At 42.3% G+C, this 24,788-nt stretch overlaps 1 protein-coding gene across 1 annotated transcript in view; it reads left to right on the forward strand.

Moving 5' to 3' along the window:
- Positions 1-2,841: 2,841 nt before the first annotated feature.
- Positions 2,842-24,788, forward strand: part of SMAD1 (SMAD family member 1) — a 25,871-nt gene continuing 3,924 nt past the window's right edge. Inside the window, exons 1-4 of the mRNA XM_009870463.1 lie at positions 2,842-3,435; positions 17,109-17,366; positions 20,063-20,179; positions 23,999-24,220. Coding sequence (XP_009868765.1) covers positions 3,036-3,435; positions 17,109-17,366; positions 20,063-20,179; positions 23,999-24,220 — 997 coding nt within the window. The 5' untranslated portion in view covers positions 2,842-3,035. The remainder of the gene's footprint in view (positions 3,436-17,108; positions 17,367-20,062; positions 20,180-23,998; positions 24,221-24,788) is intronic.

The raw sequence follows: 24,788 nt of genomic DNA on the forward strand, positions 1-24,788 counted from the left end.
GGCTTGGAGTATGCTTAGACTTTGTTCAGGCAAGGTCCCTGGGCTGAGGGCTGATGGCTGGTGAAGTCCTGCTGAGCAGCGTTACTGCCAAGCACATCTATAGTACTGTACCTAATTCTACACCTTCTGCTCCCATCAAATTTCTTGCCGCAGAAATGCCAGCAGTTAAGATAATACTTTTGATTGTGATAGTGAAATATGTTTTGGAGTGTATGGTTTGGGGAGTGGAGTGTGTTTGTGTTGCAGGATTTGATCAAAAAACTTTGGGAAAACCTGTTCCTAGGATCTCACTACGTGGATCTGTGTATGAACATTGTCTTAGCCTTTGCAGAGCGTGTGTACTAGCTCATGTTAGGGTTGTATTTTCAGGCACTAGAATAAACATAGTCCATGTTTATTTCCACTAAGCTATTTGAAAAATGGTTCAGGCCTGGGTAGAACCATGTCTGCAGTCATTGTCAATGCTGAAGGAAGTTTGGATTGAGATTTAGACTTTGTACTTGCTTTTTTTATTATGACTTCAGCTCAGATATTTTGAGTATTTTTTGCTAATTCAAATGGATATAAAGTAGAAAGCTTGACTTAGGTGGTGATAGACCACTGCAACTTGTAACTTTTGTGTGTGGAACTTGTGTCTTTGAAAAATACAGGAAAAAGATGCTTAGAGTATTGATTGAGAGACAGACTATGTATAAATTGAGAGTAACTCTGTTACACAGGCATTTGAAGCACGTGTGCTGGAGTTCTGGTAATATGGTTCTTAAATCGGCAGAGCGTTTTAATAGAGCACTTTACAGGTCATGTAAGGATAAAGTATACCCGGGGTACAGTCAGTCACAGTAATGGAGTTTCAGTTCATTTAACAGTATAACACGTGCTCAAGTAACAAAATAAATTCTTAAATATGCCCCAGGCTCATGCAAATATTCCATTGCATTGACATGATTATTTCGAATATAGTTCTTGGCATAAAAGAAATGGGACGTGCCATTACGAAGTGCAGGTAGATATGGTCTGTGTCTTAGACCATAATTGTTATTCACATAAATGTAGTTTATGCATTCAGCCTAATAAAACCAAACCTTTGCAATTAGATAATTCAGTGACAGATTAATTAGAATCAAGTGGATGAATTTCAGCTTAAAATACTTCCAGTATAGTGGTACACTATGAAACCATTACAATATATCATAGTCAAGAGGATGATTGTGGCGTAGCATTTACAATTTTAACATCTGCAATTTCTTCTTAGTATAACTATGAAATACTGTAGGATGCGGGTGTGCGGGCACCTTCTAGTCTGTGTGTGTATAGGCTGCTGGTTGGCTGGGGTTTTTTGTATCTTTCTGATGGCAACAAAAATATTCATATCCTTTTCCCCTTCCCCCTTCCTCTGCAACCTGTTAGTATCCAGTCCAGGATACGTTTCCTGTCTGTCTTCATGCTCCGTTTGAAAATCAGTGGTTTAGTGCTCTTTGTCTCACTTTCCCCTCCCTGCCAGCGCTCTGTCTCTTCTACTTCCCCCAGCCGAGCCTTTTGCCCGCTCCCAGCCTGGGCAAGTACAAAACTTCCTCAGGGGCTTCTTCGTATGTTCAGTTTCTGCCCCTCATCATCCCTGTTCCACGTCTCACAACTCAAGGACCACTGTGCCATCTAAAATACTCTTGTCAGGATTTCTTCCTCCTTCCCACTCCTTCATGTGTCCTTGAGTACATCAGGTGGGCATTGCAACGGCATGGGTCAGGGTGTCATCGGTGAAGTAAGTTCATGGTGTCGTTCCCTCACAGCTCATAAAGCAGACTGTGAGGGCTTTTTAGTGGGGTGGGGAGACAAAGTTTTCTCTCTTATGCGAGATGAGTGAGGGGAAAGATCTGTTTAGTTTCTCACTTCTTTCTTTGTTCCTGTGAACACTTTGTTCAGTGAAGCTGAACTATTTTTATTTCAGATCTTCTATGCACAAGTCTGGTGCAGTGATTTTTGAGCTGTATCACTGGCAGTTTGGAGAGAGCTGGGTAGCACAATGCTGTTGGGGCATGTTGCTTCCAGCTGCTCTCTGAAATAAATTTTAAATAAAGCGCTAGTGATCTTGCATTGATTCCTGGGCGTGTTTTGCTGGTTAATGTTGCAACAGCTGATAGGCAGAAGGGAGTGCCCTTTGTGTTTAATGGTGAAAGATGAAATCTGGGGGACTGTTTTACTCTAGATTTAATGTGAACTATATTTCTAATTTAGGACCCTTGCCCCTTTGTGGAGTATGGATGAGAATACAGCCATGTCTTATTGTGTTTTGGCTTTTTCTATCAAGCTTCTCACTGAGGCCATATTTGGGCACCAAGCAGAAGTACTGTTGGAAGCTGGCAAATGCAGTTGCTGTTCCCCTTGCTGTGTGGCACAGAAATCACTGAGGCCACACAGCAAATTGGATGAGGGAATCCAATTTGAGCTGACGATGAATTGTCCCACCACCTACCTCTACCCCTTATTCTCTCCTCCTACTGAACCCTCTCCTCAGCCTCTTCTGGTTGTATTTATGCAGTGTTGTTATTTTCCAGGGTGATCACCTTATTTATTCAGGGCTGTTTTAGGAAGAGGAATGTACAGGATTCAGCAGCAGGCCCTGTTGCTTAAAAGTCTTTGTAAGGAGTGCCTTGAGTCCAGTTCTGGAGCCTGTTAACGCTTTGTCATTTTTTGTTGTTGTTGGTTGGTTTTCGGTCACACCACTCTTGTGGCTGGGAGGGATGTTTTTAACTGCTGTGTGTTACTTGAAAAGGTAATTTATTTTTCTTTTTCCCCTCCCTCTGGTATACTACTGCAGGTTCTCGGCCAGAAGGGTTTAGAATAATGAGAAAGTCGTGTTGGTCAAGGGGAGATGTCAGCACGGCCTTCCTGGGATTGGAGGACTGAAAAGGAGAAAGGACCAGAATTATTTGATACAGGCTGCTTCTGACTACTGACGCAATCTGCTGTACCCTGGTGGTGGAAGAACCAGGACCATCTCCTGCGTGGTTCTGTGGTATCACCACAGCAGGGTCACCATGAATGTGACAAGTTTATTCTCCTTCACCAGCCCAGCGGTGAAGAGGCTCTTGGGATGGAAGCAGGGGGATGAAGAAGAAAAATGGGCAGAGAAAGCTGTCGATGCGTTAGTGAAAAAACTGAAGAAGAAAAAAGGTGCTATGGAGGAACTGGAAAAAGCATTAAGCTGTCCTGGTCAGCCCAGCAACTGTGTCACAATTCCTCGTTCCTTGGACGGCAGGCTTCAGGTTTCACACCGGAAAGGGCTACCGCATGTAATTTACTGTAGAGTGTGGCGCTGGCCGGACCTGCAGAGCCATCACGAACTGAAACCACTGGAATGCTGCGAGTTTCCATTTGGTTCAAAACAGAAGGAGGTTTGCATCAATCCCTACCACTACAAGCGGGTAGAGAGTCCTGGTAGGTTCTTCCTTGTTTGTACCTTTACACCTTATCTGAACAATGCAAAGTATGGCAATTAATCATGTGACTCGTCAGCTTAAATAAGCAAAAGTGGCTGTTTGCACATGTCAGGTTCTTCCTCTGCGATTTATCTGGATGTAAGCATTAATTAGCAGTTCTCCCTTTTACATGGCAAATGCTTCACTTGTGTAAATGTTTTGTCACCTACAGAGGTATAGTGATAGTATATGCCTCAAGCTGTTGGGCCTGCTATCACCTGGTTTTGTTGGTAACCACTATCTTTAGGTTACTTGTTTGTTTGGGTGTTTTTATACTCAGCTGTGCAGATCAGTGAATGTGTAGGAAGCACTGCGAGCTAATGTACAGGATTCACACAGTCTACTGCAGTCTGTGTGTGAAAGTCACTCCAATATTCTGCAGTAGCGGTATTCTTATTATTTCCAGATTATTACTTCCCTTCTAATCAGTTTTATTTCTTCATTCCCCAGAAGATAATATTGTCTTTAGGATCTCCCACAATGTTGGCCTTTTGAGAAGACTGTGATTTTTAGACAGCAGAATATAATCCCCTCAGCTTAAAGCTTTGATAGCAATCAATAGCGCTTTGATAGCAATCAATAGCACTTTGATAGCACTTGTTTTTTTTGAAGTGCAATCCATTCGCTCTGTCTCATCTCCAAAGGCCAAACCTCTTTTGGATAATGCTGTGCTTAATTTGACTTACACAAGCTTATTATTGGGGAATACTTCCAGGGACGAAGATGAAATGTGCTTGGACGTTACTATACTAGCATCCAGCTACTTGTGAGGTTGTACAGGGACATGCACAGAAGTGCACTGCAGGCATGGGTGGACTTTCCTCGTTTCAATTTGGGAAGTCCCTCTATGTTAGGCATTTCATAAACTATGAAGCTGTCTCTGCAGAGCGGCATGGACACTGTAAGAACTGTAAGAACTACAGTGGAAATAAGATGGTTGCAAGACTGTTCTTCTGTGAATGGAAATTGCATTGTCTTGGATCTTTGGAACAAGATCATTTGCATATCTAGGTGTTAAATATTTCCCTTTGGTGTGTTAGTATTAATTTGGAAATCATGTGAATGGCAGAGGTAATGCCTGTAATGTATATATTTATGTATCAGAAGCTTGAACAAAGGAAATGTGCACTGGAAAAACAGTTCCCCCCAAAAAAATTAAAAATAAAATATTAAAATTCTTAAGTAATCCATGTTAAGCAGAAGTGGGAGAGTCATGTCCTTGTACTGCTAGCTGTCTGCTTATGTCTGCACTAGTTGCTTGCATTCAGTATTCCAAAGTACTGAAAATAAGATTCCTGAAAGACATCCAATTTCATCAGACTGAGCAACACTTGGGCTCTTACTGTTACGGTAATGTCAAATGACATGTTCTAACTTGTTTTGCTTTAATCTTGGAAACAATTACTGAGGTTGACAACGTTCTAATTTGGCCCATTTATACCGTATTTAAAAATAGGTATTTGTAAATGTCCTGTCACTTCAGTGAGGTATGCAAATTAAAAATAGAATAAAACTTTCAAAAGGTGTCTAACTAATGTACATTTTAGCTGAGTGCTGCTAAGTAGTTTAAGTAGTTGGAAAGCTGGGATTTGTCTGTTTAGTCATCTTGTGGATTTTGTGTTTGGGAGAGGGGGGAAAAAGTTACTAACTGTAAGCCTGAATTCTGGATTGCTCTTGAATAGGTTTTGGGTAACCTAAAAATCTCTTTGTTCATGTAGCTACAGAGTTTGTGCTGGAAAAAAATTCAGTAGCTTAATCAACTTGGAGATGGTAGAAATTAAATGTTTCACTTTTTGTCTAGGGAGTACCCTTCTTCAGAAAAAAAATACATGTTCTTGGTCAATTGCCTGACAGACAACTGGGCAATTTTCTTGTAAGCATTAAGGCTGTGGTCAGTTTGACAGAGGTGACAGACGTGGAAGCTTCTTTCAGAAGCTCATTGTGCTGCTGCTTTACAACTTAGAACTCCTTTTTTTTTCCTGTCCCTTCCTTGTTCTTGTTGTCCTCCAAGTGTCTTTATCTTCATTTTCTGACGGTCACTACCAGATTCTGCTAACCATTTTTTCATATTTTTGCCAGGACATTAAAGCACCTTTATTGCTGCATAAGTGCTTATGCTTCAAGATTAGCAGATGGTGGGAATTCATACGTGAGTCACTGTTTCCAACAGTCTATGGACTTGAGCAGATATCAGTTTGTGAGCAGATAGAGTTTGTTTTCAAGGCTATCATCACCATCAGGAGGGTTAGAAACATACTTAGAGTTGACAAAACAGAATAGGGAGATCAGATTGTGTACGATGCGTGTTTTGTGTGCAAGGTATGTCATGAAATTCTGGGTCTGCCTGACAGTGTGGTCTGTATTTAACTGCTTTGTGCGGAGCTGGAGCATACAGGGTGTACGTGGGTTGGCATCTGTGCATTCACTCTTCTGCTCGTTGTCATGTGATTAGTTTCAGTGTTGTGTAAGTTCCGAGGACCAGATTAGTGGTAAATTCTCAAGTATGTAAAATCAGGTAACGCTCAGTCTTGGGATATCAGTGGTACGGGTGCATTCCAGTTTTCATGGTGCCAGAGGGACGCATGGATTTTCTACCTTGATACCTTACTTCATACTTAGCTTGAGAAAATAAGCTTGGAAAACAGGAGAATTGACACGGGTGGTGTGTCTGCTGGCTACAATGCTACATGTGAATCCAGACAAGAGATTTCTTCTCTTAGCAAGGCTAGGCAGGAACCGGTTGTAAACAGTCGAGAAGAGGGAAAACCATCAGCGGTCTCAGACAGGGAGACTCCCACGTGTCCCTGAGCTCAGGCTGTGCTGCTGCCTCTGCAGAAGGAAGGGAACATGGCATGTGAGTGTGATGTGGTGGTACCATATTCATGCCTAACCTGACCTAGAGGCCCTACACAGGCACGGATGCCAATCTGATCCTCTGGCGAGTTGATTGAGAAAACAGAACAGACGGAAAACTACTGTTTTTTTTTTGTTTTGGGGTTTTTTTTTTGGCACAGTTAGCTTGTAAACTCAGTACCCTCAGCTCATGGGAAGTCAGTTGGGGACATAGGGTGGAGGCGAGGAAGGGTGGCCTCCCTGTGATGGTGTGACGCTCGGTCAACCTGTTACCAGCAAGCCTCTCCCTGGGCAGTGGAGACCCACTCGGTGGTGGGCTGCGTAAACGGCTCCTGCTCGCTGTGTTGTGCCGGCACAGCTGTTGGCGTGGCCTCGTGCTGAACCACATCGCCATCGCTTTTTCCCTCCCCTGCTGTGTCATCTTCCAGGCTGATCAGAGCAGCGCTGCGGTTCACGGCCTGGCTGCAGGAACATCTGTACCAACACAGCCCTACGGAGGACGTGTGGGAAGGAGCGGACGTGGTGGGAAAGGAGAGGAGAAAGCAGAGGCTGTTTGGTTGCTGGGGATGGGAATCCAGCCTTTTATTTGACTGCCTGGAAGAAATACTTCCTTGAGGTGTGTTACAGTGGCTCACTGCGGCTGTTTCGTACATCTATTGTGTGCAGAATTATGTCTTCTACAGAGTAGTTAATAGCTGCTAAATTTCTCCCATGGCAAGGCAAAGCAAAGCTTTTAATTAAGGAGGACAATGTCTGGATTTGATGCCTTTTAAAAACTGGCATGCTCCACTCAACCGATGTGCTCGCTTGGCTGAATTTGCTTTTTCTTCTCAGTTTTATTTTTTAGTTTAGAGGTATCTGGAGATCAGACTTATACTTGGTCTGGGACTATCCTTAATATTATCAAAACTTCAGAAATAATAAGTGTAGAGCATACATAGGGGCTGTGAGGAAAATGTGAACGTGATGTTCATTATCTCTCTGAAAATGCCAGAAGTGACCTCTTGGGTTTTGCTGGAGGATGTGTAAAATGGCATTATGGAAGTTCCTTCTGATATGCTTCCTTCCCTTCTTTTATTCCTTTGGTTTCTGTGGAGATACAGCCTCTGTTGCTTGCCTCTGTCCTCAGTTATGCCAATGGGATCAGATGAAATATGTCATCCAGAATTTGGGGGGGAGGAGTCTCTTTTTTTAAGCCTGGATTTTGCTCGGTAAGACTGGACAACAGAAGTAATGGGATAGAGACCAGGGAGGATCATCATCACGGCTAGGCTTTGCGAACGAAGATACTGGAAGGGCTCTACCCACTCTTGCTACAAGCACGCTGATGGCTAAAAAGGCCGATGCAGGATTGGCAAGTCCGGTTGCAGAAGGCACAGCGGAAAGTCTCCTTAGGTGGTATTGGCGAGGCATAGTTCTTTCTGCGTTGTCTTTTCTCTCAGGGAGGATAAGAGGTACTTAAATTGACATTGCTGTTAGAAGAGTAATAGTAAGTCACACCTCTAATGTGGCTTTAGGGGAAGAGATTAATTTCTTTTGCCTTCGTTACAGGAAATATTTAGTTTTCTTCAAGTATTAGTGAACACTAGCTCTCAGTTCCATCTGGTGCAGAATTATGGTAGTTTGCCTCTTCTAAGTGTCCTTGTTCATCAGCCTGCTAGGAGAAAGAGGATTTGAGTTTGGCAAAAGAGGAATTAACTTCTTTTGTGCTTCATGTGTGGAAGTGGCTGAAGGTGCAGAGTGTCAGTGTAAATGGCTACCCTCTGCCCTGCAGCAGAGCTCTGTCTCCTGGGTGTCCAGAATCTTCTGATGCCTCCTAAGGGGTCAGGCTTGGCAGAAACTTCTCTTCATTGATCAGAGTGAGCTTAAACCTGCCTTGGGAAATGCAGTTGTTGACTTTTTGGTATTCATTTCTGGAGGTGCTTACTGAGGCTTCACTGAGCTTGAAGCACACAATGCCAGGGGCTGCTAAAACGAATCAGTCCAGAAGCTGCTGATCTGTCCTCTGAAATATTCTGAAATAATGGATCAGGCCATTAGCACAGCCACTTGGAGGCAGAAAATAACTATGCTGGTTCTTTTTTTTTTCCTTTTTTTTTCCTTTTTTTTTTTTTCCCCAATTACCAGTAAAGCATAGATGAAAAAGGCGGAATGATTTTCCTCTGTTCAGCTTCTCCTTTCTGGAGAGCTGGCTGCAGTCTGCTCTGTATCAAGGGGCTTTGTGAAGCTGCATGATCCACCCAAATTGGGGGATGAGCAGCAGTTGCTTTTCTGTGACATGGACAAATGCACTGTCAGAATGGCTGAATTTTCATTTCTGCCTGGAGATGTTCCTTTCCATTATAACCATGAATTCCAAGTGGATGTCTGCTTCAGCAAGCTTGGTTTTGGCAAGAAATGTTTTACCTAAATGTACAGCTGCTTTTTGCCACAAAAACAGGCCAGGTCCTCAGGCTGAGGAGAGTGGTAGGTGTGTCATGCTGTTTTTGCTCCCGGCATGATCAGCTTGCCTATGACTTTAACCTGATTGTTTTCATATTTGTCTTTGATCTCCTCTGCTGTTTGCTCCAAGTGAGTCTCCATAAGGCTGCACACCTACTGCAGGCACCAGGGCTGCAGAAAGAAACTTGAAATGGTAGAAATCCTGGATAAGGCAGGTTTAGACTCACACGGTCTGGAGGTAAATGGTCCTTGAATGCTCTCCTGTACAGCATTGCAGCTCTGGTCCTTGGTGAAACATAAATGAGATATGTTTAACGGAGCTTTGTAATGCTGTTTGAAGTCACACAGATGTTTGGTGCTGTGCATTCTCTGATCAGGCTTGTGAGCTCTCTCGATATTTCACAGGAAAACGAAATGGGTCAGTTAGTCATCCCTGTCTTGTCCCTCTGTACTCAACTGGCCTGGGATTGCTACATATAAAATGAGGATATTCCCAAACTATTTCTTGACAGGGTAAATTGAGAAGAGGATCTCTAAAAACCCATCATGGCATACTCCCCCTGTGCTTCAAACCCTTTGCAGCCTGTTGCAGCGGATCTCTAGTAATTGCCAGGGTTCAACTGCAGCTCCTGGGACTGTCCAACTGACAGATCCCAGATCAAATTTGGAGCCAGGGAAGAAGAACTGGGAGGAAGCAGAACTGCGAGCTTGCCTGGCTGGGCTTTTTGGGGTCCCTGGGCTGGCTCAGTGGCTCCCAGCTCCCCCAGCACGTGGGAAAAGAGGGGTTTGTGCAAGAGCCTCTGCAAAAAGCCTCTGGAAAAGCTTGGATGGCACTGGCAGAGGGAGCCCAGTGGAGCAGCTGCCAGCCCTGCCGCTGCACCTGGCGTCCGAGGGAGTAGGAGAAGAATGGGGGGAGGAAAGGCAAAAGGGAAGCTGCTCTGCAGGGGTATAAGGGAAAGGAAAACCTGTGCATCCTGTCAGAGTTAGTATGTAGAACCAACTCAGAAAAATCTTTGTTCCCACATAGTTTCTGGAGCAGGATTTCTGCACCTCTGCAGGCTGGGGGTGAGAAAGCAGGGAGTGTGGTTGCTGAGGAGTTTTGCTGTATCGCTGTGTGGCGTTGCTGTTGGGAGTAACTTTAAAAATAGCGTGCTACAACAGGTGGGCACCATTATAGGATGGTTCCCCAAAATAGCAAGCAACTGTCAGTTTGCTCGACAAGTAGTATAAACCTTTCTTCAATTCAGTTTTGCAGAATTAGGTTCTAAAATTCCCCACCAGAGCCGACTCGGGAGAAAGTAATTGAAACACAGAGGCGGAAAGGAAGGAATGGTCTAACAAAAAAAAGCAAGGCTTTCCTTGTCTAACCTCACCACGTGTCAGAAAGATGAGCTGCAATAAAAGGATATAGCTTGTCAAGAAGGATATGTTGGTGTCCTTTTTTAATTTTTTTTCTTTCTTTAAAATTAACCAGATTCGGATGTTTCTTCTGACTTTTTTAAAAGACAGACTTCCAAGTTTTAGCCTGTTCAGTAGAATGGTGACTGTGGCTTTCGTACAGGTAATTTGAACTCTGGTCTGTGTAACTGTCTTGAGTTAATATACACTATCACACTGTAACTTCCTCCTGTATCAGCACTGCTTCTCCCCCTAATTCCACTTACAAGAACTCCTTCACTAATGTGCATAGAATTAGTACTAAATTCTGAAATTGGCCCTGACAAATGTCAGTTTAATCAAAATGTTAGCTTATTAGAGCATCCGCAAATAAAATCTAATGGTAGCTGAATACTGCAATGCAGGAAATGTACTAATATTACTTGCCCGATGCATTTAGACCAGATGTCTGATATAAAAGTAAAGCCAGTAAAGCAAGTCTTTGGTTTTAAATATGTAAAATGACAAATCAAGCTGTGGGGGTCTACTGAAACTGTGAAACAAAATTAAGAGTTAAGAAACAAGACAGCTATTGTCTCTCTCGTGGTATAAGAAGTATTGCATGTTTGTCTGTCTGTCACCCAAAACAGGCTGCTGAATAGCTATTACTGAGCCTTTATGCTTACAATTACTAGAGTGCAGGTTTGGAGCAAAAGTCTGAAAGGCTGGCATTTCTGCTTTTGAGAAGACAACCGTGCTGCCGCATCGGCGGCACAGCCTTGCGTAAGGCAGGTGGTATTGGAACAGCATGAAATGGCTAGATCCTCAGAGACTGCTTTTGCCACAACACTATTAATTTATTTACTTTTGTTGTTAACCAAGAGTAAACTCTATCCAAAGTGCAGGCATGCAAGTGTCTTTGTATGTGCAAACTTGTCCTCTGGTCAAAGAATATTCAATTTTGCCAGGTCTTGTTTTAGGTGACGCAGGGAAAAAAACCTAATGACATCCAAATGTTGCTTTCTACTTGGCGTTTTGTTGTTTATGAGCAAGGTCTTGGCAAGACCTTTCTGGTCCTCGTGCTCCAGTGACTCCCTAACGCTACAGGCAGCAAGCAACACCCAGCGTGTTCAGCTGCACCTCCGCTGGTACCTGCGCTGCTCCCGCCGTGGGACTGGACTGCTCACCAGGATGCCACAGCCACCTTGAGCTGCTGTGGCCTCAAAGGCAGGAAATCATAGAATCATAGAACAATTCGGGTTGGAAAAGACCCTTGGGATCATCAAGTCCAACCATTGACCCTACACTACAAGGTCACTCCTAAACCATATCACCCAACACCCCATCTAAACGACACTTGAACACATCCAGGGATGGCGACTCAACCACCTCCCTAGGCAGTCTGTTCAGTGTCTGACCACTCTTTCAGTGAAGAATTTCTTCCTAATGTCCAGCCTAAACTTGCCCTGTTGCACCTTGCAACCATTCCTCCGGTTCTGTCCCTAATTACCTGTGAGAAGAGACCAGCACCAACCTCTCCGCAATGTCCTTTCAAGTAATTGTAGAGCATGATGAGATCCCCCCTCAGCCTTCTCTTTGTCAAACTGAACAGACCCAGCTCCCTCAAATGCTCCTCGTAAAGTCTGTTCTCCAGGCCCTTCACCAGCCTTGTTGCCCTCCTCTGCATTCGCTCCAACACCTTGATATCTCTCTTATACTGAGGTGCCCAAAACTGAACACAATACTCAATGAAGCTAGGGGTCTTTGGAGAGGGGTGTTGAAATCTGTTAGATTAACATTGCTGCTGTGGTTTGTTTGGTTTTGTTGTTTTTCTTCTAACTCTTTGGTTTTCCTACAATTTTGTCCTTGCAGGATTTTCTATCTAGAGTGCGAAGTACAAGTCGCAAGTTCCTCTCCCCATCCTGTGTTTTCATACCCATTTCCAGGTGGCGTGAACCAGTGTGTGAGGATTTTCCTCCTTCCCAACCTGCAGTTCTGTTTTTCTAGTAAAACAAAAGCGACTTTGCATAAATTCATATGAAAATACACCTATATGGTGCTTGGAAATTAAAATGTACTCTCTAATGATAGTGTCCTCAGGCCTTCATTAGGACTGGGGCCCCTCTTGTGGTACAGGCTTGTCCAAACGCTTCTACAGAACATAGATTGACCAGATCGTCATGATTTCTAAAAGCAGAAAGTGCAGCAGCAGTTACTCATCTTTTTCTTTATTTTTGTTTTAGTTTATAAAGCTTGCAGCAGAAGTAGAATCTACTTCAGCAAAGAAAGATGATCAAAGTTGCTTTCTTCTATGTGGCTAATGTTGTGTTTCATTACTTGGTCTTTCAATTTCCAGACATGGGAAAAATCTTCACATAACATGCAAAGAGGAAAAAAAAAATGAGCCCTTGAGGGGCTTGTGTAAGGTAACTGAAATCTGTCTGGATAGAAAATATGCTGCTTTAGAATTACAGCAGGTCCTTTGGCTTTAATTAGTTTGATTTGTGTTTTTTGGTTTGTTTTGTTGGTGTGGTTTTTTTAAAGAGAAACTAAAAAAAAAGTTATATTCATAAATTGGAGATTTTATATGTTTACTAAAATCATTATCTCTGGAATGTGGAAACAGAACAAAAAAGAAAACCAAGAAAATCTTTAGGACAGCACACCTGTTAGTTTTCTGAAGAAAAAGATGACATGCTGGAGATACAAAGAAGAGATCAGTAGCTTTCTTCAAAAGTCACCATTACATTTGCATACAAGCATTTCCTCCTTGATGTGGTTAGTTGGAACATTTATCTGAACAGCCAGGTTGTCTTTGGTCTGTCTTGTATATTTTTGGCATTCTTGGCTTTTAGAAGAAATAGCCTTGTGGGTGAGATTTCCCTGTAGCTGTAATTTTTTTTAATATAGCTCCATTTGTTTGGTGCAGGCATAGTCTGGGTATTATTTGCATGGTAAAACCAAGCTGCCCAATTCCCAAGCTGCCTTGACAAATAGAGGATCTCTTCTTAGCTACTGTTCCACAAAGGTACTCAGCCTGGCCTCCAGGTGTTTTATCTTCCTCTTCAGCCATGACTAGTAGCATTACTGCTAGTAGTCATGTATTAACTCTCAACTCCAGGTGCACATCAACACAAAATGTTGAAGCGGGGTTTAGCAATGGTGTAGCATGTAAAACCTTCTCATCTGGTATTTGAGAAAGTACAGAAAACAAGCTGTCAGGGGACTTGTGGTTCTACTCCATTAACTGGTTTTAACCATTTTAATGAAGTTGAATTTGCAAATCTGTTGCAGTAGCTCTTCAAGACAACAGTGTATTTAATAGTGTTTCCCTTAAATATCCCTTCTGAATAGAAACAATGATAAAAAAATTTTTTTTTTGGGGTGTGTCTGCATTCCCTACTGCTGAAGAAGCCTGAATAGAAAGAATGATAAAAAAATTTTTTTTTTTGGGTGTGTCTGCATTCCCTACTGCTGAAGAAGGTAAAGAAGAAGGGAGAAATTCTGCCTGCAAGCTGTTAGAGCAACATCCTGCGGAGATCCGCACAGCAAAGATGTGCACGGCTTCATTATTTTATAGCAACAGGTGTGCTGGCTTAGCACAGAATAACTCTCTCATGCTTTCTCCCCTTCAATTATACTTCTTCCTGGAGCTGGCAGCTGCAACAGAGATCAGCCTCCTCCCCTGCTGTACTGAGCCTCAGTAATTTGTTATTCCATATGGTTGAGGTCTGCAACCTGCCCAGAAGCTCAGTGCCTTACATGGGGGCGAGGGGAGCAAGAAGGGTGTGTGTCCCTCTTTGTGTTTTGAACTCCTGGCATCCTTCCATACGTGCAGAGGGCCCGCTCCCCACTCGTGTCTTCACTCCTGAGTGAACAGCGTTCAGATTAACTCCTCTGTGACTCTGGTAGGAGCAGCTCATCTGCAGACAAAAAAAAAATCAGAAAAGAAAAATCCTGTGGGCTGCAGAGATCAGGTTATGGCAGCAAGTGGCTGCCTTGGAGTTGGACTAACGAGCGCTGCCGTCTCTGTTCCACCTGATCTGGCCTTTCAGGGCTTTTCCTTCTTATTGAGGGTTGTACATATATGCAGAGAGGATGTGAATTAGGGGCAGCACTCCAAGTACATTCTGCAAATAAACACCACACACCATATTTTTGAGGCTATTTGTGCTGTATCAATACCAGTCATATTCCTTCTCCCCCTCCCCCTTTCCTGTGTGTATGTTGAAAAAGTTGGCATTTAGTCATTTGGGGCTGAAGTAGTGGGACAAAAAGATTTGGATGAGAGAGCTGGGAAGAGGAGACTTGTTTTTAATTTCAGTCCTTTTAAACGTCACCAGTGGTTCTGCCCAACAGGAGGAAACGTGCATATATACCTTGGCAAAATCTGGCACTATATTTTAATTACAGAAAACATAGAGCAAATATCCTGTTCTTCTGCTATTTTAAAATACTATAAATCCTGTGGTTTCCTGTGATGTCATGTGTGTCATTGTTTAATGTGAGGTAGGGGATGGGAAAGGTAGGTGATGTACTTTCTGCACAGATTAACTTCAGAGAAGTTAATGGTTTGACCTTCATCCATCGGAAAGGAAGAGATAGGAAAGCTGTGTTTTTAATGCTCAGAAAAGTAAGGAAGAATCATAAAGACAGGAAAGGGAAAATACCTCTTAACACATGATCTCATTGTTACTTTTTTCACTGGTAATTTATTAGCCCGACAAATGTTCACTATGACAGTTAAATAGTGCTTGACCTCACTGCAGAAGGACTGCTGAATTGAACAGAACAAGCTTAATTCTGAGAGATACTCGTATTCAGAGAGATCGGGTTTGATCCTTGCTGTATTGTGAATGATGGGATTTGTGATGTCTGCCTGAATGCTGAGTAACTTTTTTTTTAATGGCTTCTTCCAGTGATGTCTGGGACTGGTTTCACTAGATGCAAGGGACAGTGTGTGCAGCTGAGGGGGATGCAGCTTCTCCTTTCCACAGATGGATGTGTTTCATTTCAGAAAATGCTATAATTAGGAACTTGGTATATTTCTTGTAAGGTGGTGCTGGCTGGAATTTTCACATCCACACACTTGAGGGTGACATTTGCCTCAAATATTTGATATCTATTGGAATTGAAGTGAAGCTGCTCTAAGAAAATGAGATTTCAGATTAAATCTTTAAAACCTGCTTCGGACTCTTAACAGGCAGCCTTAATTTCAGTGGTGGTGGGATATTTTGGTGTATGTTCAGTGAATATTTCTGGGATCAAACTTTTCATGGATTGATGCCACTAGTGGGGAAAAATCTGGTGGTTTAGTTTCTCTCATAAGCTCATGCACAAAAGAAAAAAAAAGCAAGGGAGCCATGTGCTTTTGGGGAGGGGTGAGATTTTTTTTTATTATTTTGTGTATGTGTGTATTTTAGTTAACCTGTGGATTGCTTTAGGAACGAAAAATGAGTTTTGTGTGTGGCATCCTTTTGTATCCATTTTAACCATGGACCTAGACCTCAGACCTGGTCTATTCTTTGAGCAATATCCTGGTACCCTTGGACTCCAGGATGCTCACATAAGTATTTGAATGTTTCTCTATAAGCAAGTGCTGGAAGAGTAAAGATGCCTCGGTGTCTTGGAAGAACCTGTTTGTCTTTCCATGAAGTTGAGCTTTTTTTTTTCTTTTTTCTTTTTTTTTTCCCAATTAGTTTGTAATTCAGCCTTTTAGTGAAGCAGCTGTCTCTGAAACACCTCTCTTAATCTGAGTGATAGTTATGTCCTGTCATGTATACATGCTCCAGTTCCTCTTCTGTGTGCCTGCCAGATGTTGGGGCAGGAGTCTCTGGGAGAGGGGGTGGGAGCCTGGCTTGCTTTTGCTGGTTTTTGTGGTATTTTTTCAGCACCCTCTCTTGAAGGCAGATTGTCACAGGATGTTTCTTCCAGTCCCACTGAGCCATGGAGCTGGGATATGGAGGGGCTGAAGGGGGCAGATGTGGAGAGGGATAACTTCTTTAAATTTCACTTCCACTACTCCGTGCACAGATCTTCCTCTCCCTGGCCTTGCCTCTCCTCTTCCCCCCTCACCCCAAAATCTCTGTCCGTAACAAGACTAGCTTTTAATCCTTTGAGTAGCTGTGACTATGCTGTGAGGGATTCAAAGCTGAGGCACGGGAAAAAGAGCTGCTTCTTTTGTCTTAGTATATCTGGTATTATGTTCATATTCTCAGTTAAAAAGAGACCTTTGTTTCCCCACTGGTGAGGAGGCCTTGGGAGTGCGGTGAGACTAGTAGTTTCTGATGTGTGTTTCTCTGATCCCATACTAGCATAGAGTTGGAGCTCAGTTGCTGCTCAGTTGGGTTTTTTGAACTGCATAATTTTGTTTAAATTGCACGTTTTGTAAACTGACTTGGAGAGTTAATAACTGTTTTAATACTAACTTGTAAGAACATAGTCCAGGTTAAAAATAAAATTACAGCTGTTGGGACGAGTCTGAGTTCAAGGCCTATTAGTATTGTCTTCAGAAAAAACTGTGTGCCCTTATTAGCAAGGTTTGGGGTTACAGGCCATTACGCGATTAGCAGAATCACAAGTGCAGCAGAATGAACTGCATGTCAGCATTGTAACACGCTTACTTCCCAGCATTCCTTTGTGTGAATAAAACTCAGACGCAGAATTGTGGTTTGTTCTTGGCTCTTCTTCCCTGGCCCTCTGTGAAAACAAGCTCCTGTCTAGCAAACCGGGTAGCTAGCACGAGCGCTATGAATTCAAGCTATGCAGTAACCGGATATAAGGAAAAGAGTTCCTGCTTAGACATACGCTCCTAGGTTTGACGACCTTGTTTTTAAGACAGATGTGAATATGCCCTGGGGGAGGAAGAACGTGTTTTTTAATTTTTTTCCCCCTGAGTAGCCTAGTCCTTTAGAACTGAGTCTCTAACACTGTGGCTTTTCCTTCTTTCTTCCTTTCCAGTGCTTCCTCCAGTGCTGGTTCCAAGGCACAGTGAGTACAATCCTCAGCACAGCCTCTTGGCCCAATTCCGCAACCTGGGACAAAACGAACCCCATATGCCGCACAATGCTACTTTCCCGGACTCTTTTCAGCAACCCAGCAGTCACCCGTTTCCCCACTCACCCAACAGCAGCTATCCAAACTCGCCTGGAAGCAGCAGTAGCACCTACCCACATTCTCCAGCCAGCTCAGACCCGGGAAGTCCTTTCCAGATGCCAGGTACAGTTAACTTGGGTTCCCCTTCAGAAGGGAGAAGGTGGCTGGACATCACTGGTATCATGATTTTATTATTATTTTGCTTAATTATACCAAACTAGCAGCCAACACTTGTGTTCAATAGTGAGTTGAGAGATGTAAGGTAATAAAGGCTATATAATCACTTTGTCTAGTAATACTATTGAAGATTTCAACATTGTGCCTCTTTCAAACACAGTAAAAACATAAAATTCTTCTGGGGCAGCGGGGCGAGATTCAGAATGTTCTGGGGATCAGTTCGCCCACAAAGCAGGGCGATTCATGCACAAGAAGTGTAATGCTACAGATCATCCTTGCTTAGGAAGGAGATCATCCTAAATTCAGCCAGAAGAATATTTCTCAAGGGGATCATACTGTTGCTACTTGATGAAATTTGTTCATATAATGATGTAATTTCAAGAAACAAATATGCTTCAACGGAAAACAGTTAAGGCCCCAAAAAGAAATCTTCAGGCTGTTTTACTTTATGAAGTCAAAGAAGAAACCTTTCTTTGTTGACTGATGTCCATAGAAAATTCTGTGAAGCTGTCTATTTTTGGTTCGTACATGCAGATGGATAAAAATACTGCAGAAGCAGTCAGTGACAGATTTGTTGACCTAAATGCTGGGAGGACTCCATACAAATGCTTACTGATGTTCTGTTTGCATGTTTTCTTTGGGGGCTGGGGGAGGATGTGTGTAAACAAAGCAGCAGACTTGTGAAAATCTATTTTCTATTACGTAAAATTAACATCCATAGATTTCTGCTGCCCATAGTTCTAATTTTAAAACTTTCAATCTTTAAAATTTTTCTCTTGTGAATGAAAACTACTGAATTTGCAGAGGCAGAAGGGAATGAAAGAGAGTTTGAATTGCCTTTTCTAAAAAAAAAGTGACAAGTCGTTGCAAAACCAGCTGTCTTTCCTTTCATTTTTTATTTTCATTTTTTTTTAAATATGATTGGTGTGGTTGGGGCTCTTCCAACAGAGATCAAGGCTTCTCCTAACAAGGTCTTCCTGAACACTGGCTTCTTGATCTTTGAGGGTCTGTTCATCTGCATGCCCATAAAGACAAGTCAGCAGCTGCAGTAAAGAAATTGAATTAGAGGAGAGGTCAAGATACTGATGTCCTTGATGCTTAGGTCTGGACAGTTTTCTGTCTTGCACTAATGGGGAGGGAGACTGACTTTTGGATTATGCAAGAAAAGGAGAAAAGCAGTTACCCAGAGGCCTTGAAAACCATCTATAGAGTGTCTGATTTGTTGCATATGGCCTTACAGTCTTGATTCCCTGTCTGTACATCACTAACACCGTGTTTGCACACTCGCAAACATTTAAGGCTTAGTACAACACAACACTTAAACTTTGGTGCACACTGTTAAGCTTTTAGTGCAGACCTGCTGTCTTCACCTCTGTCTTTCCTTGCTGCTCTTTTGTCCAACTGAAATTGAGGGTATCCAAACAAGGGAATTAGCGGGGTACCTGCCAGCATTGGTTGTAGAGCTCTCAACAGAATATCTCATAAACAATGAGTGGTTAATAGATTTCCTTACTATGAGTTTTCTTTAGAGAAAAAACAAACAAACAACAACAACAACAAAACACAAAGAAACCCACCCTACAAAACCCCCAGACCTAAAAAACAATGATATGATTCTCCTCCCTTTGGTGGATGCCCATTTGTTTTTCAGGGTTTTGGAGGCCCCTGTAATTATTTGCTGGGGTAATTTGCAATCCATGCTCTCAGTAATGGAAATAAATGTGTGATGAGCAGCAGCCACATTCACCAGAGAGAGCACAGGGGTAATCTAATCTCAGCTTTTGCAGAGAAAGCTTGCAGGCATCAAGCAAGGGTTTCTATCTTTTGCATGTAGCTCGGTGCAATTGATCTGGCGGAGAGTGTCCTCTGCGTTTTTGGGAAATGGTGGCGCTGGCAACTTCCTGCAGCTTCTGAGCAGCTTTCCCAAAAGTGAAAGAGGCAGCTGAAGGGCAACACGACTACTTGGCTGGGATGCTTCAAACCGGGCTGAAAGCGGTGTGTTAGGGAGTGCGGCCGCTGTGCAGGAGCTGGCTTTATGCCAGTGATTCAGTCCTGAGTGAGGCATTACGGCCCGTAAGAGACACTGACCAATAAATACCAGACCCAGGTGGCTGCTTCGGTAGGGTTTGGGTTCCTGAACATTTTCTGTTGCTCTCAATCGAGGGAAAACGAGTTAGTACTTCACCATGACAATAATAACACCCTGGATATATCTAGGATATTTGCATGCTTGGCTGGTAGAATCGTGTTGGAAACAGAAAACTTTGAACTGGAAGTATCCTGCTCCAAATTCTGTTCAAATTTACCATATCTCATTCTGGCCTGGTCCTGAGACCTCTTTGTGCCTTAATGTCTATATGGCACTTTCAGCCTGCAAAAAACGTGGGCTGGAAACATAGCTGAGGTTTCTTTTGTGGCTTGATGGGGGAAGTGACTTGTTTTTATTGCATTTGTGCTTAATATGCGCAGTAATTCTTTGCTTTCCTGACTCAAGGTCCATGATTGCTTTCTCAGATTTCTGGTGGGTGCAAGTTTATAGCTGAGTCAGGATGGAGCCGTTTCCAGGCTAAGACTGTGTGCATGTGTATATATACTTTAAAGAGACGAAAGGACTGGTATATCTCTGCCTTTTCTATCTTTAGCTGATACTCCCCCTCCTGCTTACCTGCCTCCAGAAGATCAGATGACACACGATACCTCCCAGCCAATGGATACCAACATGATGGCACCTGCAATTCCCCCTGATATACACAGAGGAGGTAAAAATATTTCCTTATTATCTTCTGCTTCGCTTCTTAAGAGTAAAGAGCTTTCAGAACTTACTTTTGATAATGGAGTTTTAATTTTGGATTTGTATTGCTCATGGAAATTTTTTTCCGGTAGAAAAGGAAAAAGAAAACAGTAATTTATATTTTTTCTGTTGTTCTGTGGGATGAAATAATAACTCTAGAGATCAAAATGTAAATATTTATTTAGGACAAAAAGCTATCATATGACTCTTTTAATAAGTAAAATGTATGAGATTGTAACTTTCTTACTCCCAGCCAACTCAATGACCAAAGTAATTTTGTGCTTTGTATCTGGAACTTCCACTTATTACCAAATGGAAAAAATTCCCGTGATGCTGCACATTGCTGTTTGCGATGCTGAAGTTACCATGTGTGCAAGGAAAGGAATCTTTTTCTCTCTTATGATTACATTGTTTTATTGGAACAATGCAGTTAATGCTATATAAAGCCAACTGAATTGTGAATGACAGTAGATCTGGTCAAGTGTATCTCTTCAGGCAAAGACTTGATCAGTGTTTGGATACTAATACTGTCAGTTATATAAATACCCAGAGACATTTTGAGTGGGCAACTGAAATACCTTTATTTTCCCTCTGACACAGAAAGTATTGTAAAATTATCTTTTCTTATTATGTTTTTGTCCTGAGTTTTACACTTCAGTCCTTAAAGGGCAAGCTCTACTTGTAATAATTTAAGCTTCTCCTGGTCATAAGGACATCTGAGAGTTTTTGTAGTATTTTGTGTTGTTCCACCCTCTCTCCCCATTTTTGTTCCATCTTTGAGTCATGCAGTGATAACACTTGATTCGGAATTCAGAGCTGTCTGCCTGAGGTGTGGCATTGCTATGGACTCTAAAACCTGTTTTAAAGAAAACCTATTGCTTTATGTGCTGTGACATGGACGTCTTTTTACACATTGTTTTTTAAAGCTTTCACAGCCAGCCATGAGTGCTGAGTAAATAATTTAGTGCCTTCATCACGTTGTGAGAAACGGCCCCTTCAGAAAACACATAAACTTACATAGTTGTGGCCCATGCCAAGAAAGAGCAGCAAGCTGGGTGCTGCGCCAGAATGATTATCAAGATTACAAGCATATGAGCAATTTAACTGATTTTTTTAAAATTTTTTTTTGGTACTGATTTTGTTGCTAAGCTTAATGCCTAGTTTCAGGAAGTGTACTTGCCTGCCCTCTTAGAACAATTGGGATAGCTTTTGTGCTAACCTGTTTACTCTCTCTGTGGAATGAGTTTTGCGTGTGATGAACCCCATCTGTAGCATTTCCACTTTTCGCTCATCCAGTATGCTTTGTGTCTATGTGAAGTCCTTGCTGGCCCAAACTGCATATAGCAATGTTTATGCCTAACTGCAGATTTTGGCAAGTTTGGCCCTCTCACAAAACCCACAAGTACTGTAGGATTCCTCTATTACATGAGAGCTGATAAAAAGAAAAGAGGTTATGTTTTTCTTCTTGCTTTTGAAAATTGTTCAACCACTTGAAAATAAAAATTATGTCTCTCAGTATTTTTCCCCTCCTAGTACAATGGATTATCATCTCTCCATTAAGAAGAAAAATTGTATATGTGTCCGTATATGTTCACTGTAATTGCACTTAAAAAATTCTGCTGCAGGTTGTAAAAGAAGAGCTTTTACTGTGAACTTACTGCAGTGGGTTTAGTTTTTTTGCAGACATTTTAGAAGCATGTCCTTCGTGATGATTTGTTAGTCTTAAGAGATTTGATTTAACAAGCTGCATCCTGTCAATGAAGTTGGGTAATTTCCATTGTTGGCCCATGCTGGGAATAGAGAGTCTAAACGCACCTGCTCTGCATGACTTAAAGCGAATGTGAGGAAGTTAGTATGAAATCTGTGTGAGAGAGATATGATTCATTCTGTAAGAATGGCCAGCTGGCAAGATTTCTTCCTGACTTTGAGAACTGGGGCAAGGCTGCAGCTTTGGTAATTGCTGGCATCTTCATGGGAATTAAAAGTGTAGTAGCCTCTTAGTGATAATTAATGACTGATTTTTATTTACTTTTTCTTAAATTACTTTACATTGACATGAAAAGCTAGAAATGCTAGGGTGTCAGGAGAAATCAGCTCCTTTTTATCAGTATTTTTAAGCAAGTTATTGGTCAGCAGTAGGCACTATGCTCAGAAGTTTTGTACAGTGATGTAGGATGTGTTATCCTGCTTTTGATTACTTGCCACCTTCTGTATCCGCTGCATATTGCTGGTTTGGGGGGACTTTTTTTTTTGTTTTGCACGTGTCAGGAACTCATTGTGCTATATGTGAAGAAAGGAAAATAGGAAAGCTGGTCTTAGTTGGCTGATTTCAGTAAAGACTTGGGCCTGGGAGAAGGAAACCTCTGGGCAGAGAAACAAGATTTCCTGTAATACCAGCCTGATTTTCATTTTAGCACTTTGACCTGTAGTTGGAGCTTTAATCTGCACAGTTGGTATCTTAGCAGCAAGTCCAACTGCGCGAGGCTACGCAGTAAAATAGCGTCCTTCATTTAAAAGAAACCACATAAAGCAACCACATCCCTTTTGCTATCCTCCTTTTGTTTGGAGGCAGTTTAATAATTTGTAGCTGTATTTGGCACTTATAAGAATGCACAATGGGTGGAGATATCCGAAGAAACCCATGCTGTTGTTGGACACCCACTGGGAAACTCTTTTCAGTAAACACCTTTGGTACAGGAAGAAGTTGTCCCCTGTGCAGAGTCACAAATGTTACCTGAAGACTTCCATGTGTTTCTAGAGCTTGATAGGTAGAAGTTGTGAACTTGGGATTTCCTCTCAGCATTCTGCACAATTCCCAGCTGCAGTTTGGAGCTGCTAAGGAGGAGCTTCTTGTTGCCAGAGCATGGAAAACCACGTTTGAGAAATCCTTGCCGTTACTCAACAAGCAGTTCTTTTGGTGATGAGCAGTTACATTTTTTTGCCTTTGGTAGCACTTAATGAGTAAAAGCTTCTCAGTAAATAATAGCTTCCTCCATTTCATCTGCTCTTCAGCCCATCGTAATTGTGAGGATCCTGTGCATTATGCCCTTGTTTGGCTTCTGGTCCCAAGGAATATCTGTTCATATTGAAGATGTTCTTTGTGCATGTTCTGCAGACAAATGTCAGTCTGTCTTAGTTTTTTAAAGTGTCCTACCCTTCCCTCAAGAAGCCCAGGAGAAAGACTTGTGCACGCACTGAATGCTGAAAGACCGATCTCCTGATTGTGTATTTAAGCTACCTTGCTATACTTCTTGGTGCCTGAAGTTACAAATGGTCTCTTGGGCAATTGTGTGATGGTATTTATCCCTGTCACTGTACAACATTGCAGTAAGCATAGAGGTGACTTGTCGTACGTAGCTAAGTATGAACTCAAGTAGATTTCAATTTACTAAATTGAAAAGCAAGCTGAGCTGTGTAATTGCAGTGTTTCTCTGCTATCTGGGCCCCGCACTGTAGCATGTTGTAGAAAATGCAGCAGGGGTGTTGGGGCACTGCTTGATATGTGCCCAGGAGCTTCCTGCACTTCTCTGATGGTGTCTAGTGCCAGCTTTTGTCTCTTGCAAGTCTTGTGCAAGTAAAGTTGAGGTGAAATTATTCTATTGTATGTCTGTGGATATGAAAAGTTCAAAAATAACTGAAGATGGAAGAGTCTTCATTTAGGTGCAATTGCTTATCTGGCTCATCTTTCAGTGATCTTCAGCCAAAATCTGCAGGTTTATGCATCTTGAAGTCTCGAGCCTCTTTTCCAGCACCGTTAGATTGTAACGTTTCCGTTGTTGCTTTACAGATGTTCAGGCAGTTGCCTACGAAGAGCCAAAGCATTGGTGCTCCATTGTCTACTATGAACTCAATAATCGCGTTGGGGAGGCGTTCCACGCTTCTTCCACCAGCGTTCTGGTGGATGGCTTCACTGATCCTTCAAACAACAAGAACAGGTTTTGCCTGGGGCTGCTCTCGAATGTTAACCGCAACTCCACCATTGAGAACACTAGGCGGCATATTGGCAAAGGTGAGGTTTGGATCTTTGCATCTGTTTTTTTTGAGGGGGGGAAGTGTTTCCCCTAGATACGACAAGCTAAGTCACTTGCCTCAAGAGCAGGCTGGTCTTTCCAAGTACATGGGATAAGTGCTTGTGATGGTAAATATATAATTTTCCAGCCAGATCATATAAGCAAAGTATTGTTCTTACCTCATGTAAATACAGGAAGCTTTTACCCTTAATCAAAATTTAATTGCCCAAAGGCTATCATGATCTTAATTAGAATGGGAGCTTAAGGCAATTTGTCTAATGAAATGTCTTGATTTATCTTGGTTATTGGTGCATATGGAAAACCAAATTAGAGTTCTTGGCACCAGCTTTTTAGCTAGCCTTAGTTCCAACATGAATGAGCTACCTTAACATGTTTTTAGAGAGACAACCTGCTAAACCATTTCTTCCAAATGCAGTTTTCCACAGGCTGGTGATTCTTTCAGGAGCAATTTTGTGCTTCTCTTTTATGGCTGTGACTGTCTCTCTTTTCTGAGAACTCACCTATAATGTCGGCAAGACCGACACTGCCCTCTGCAATGGGGCATTC

This window comes from Apaloderma vittatum, unplaced genomic scaffold (assembly GCF_000703405.1).
Source record: "Apaloderma vittatum isolate BGI_N311 unplaced genomic scaffold, ASM70340v1 scaffold17695, whole genome shotgun sequence".
NCBI classification, from domain to species: Eukaryota; Metazoa; Chordata; class Aves; order Trogoniformes; family Trogonidae; genus Apaloderma; species Apaloderma vittatum.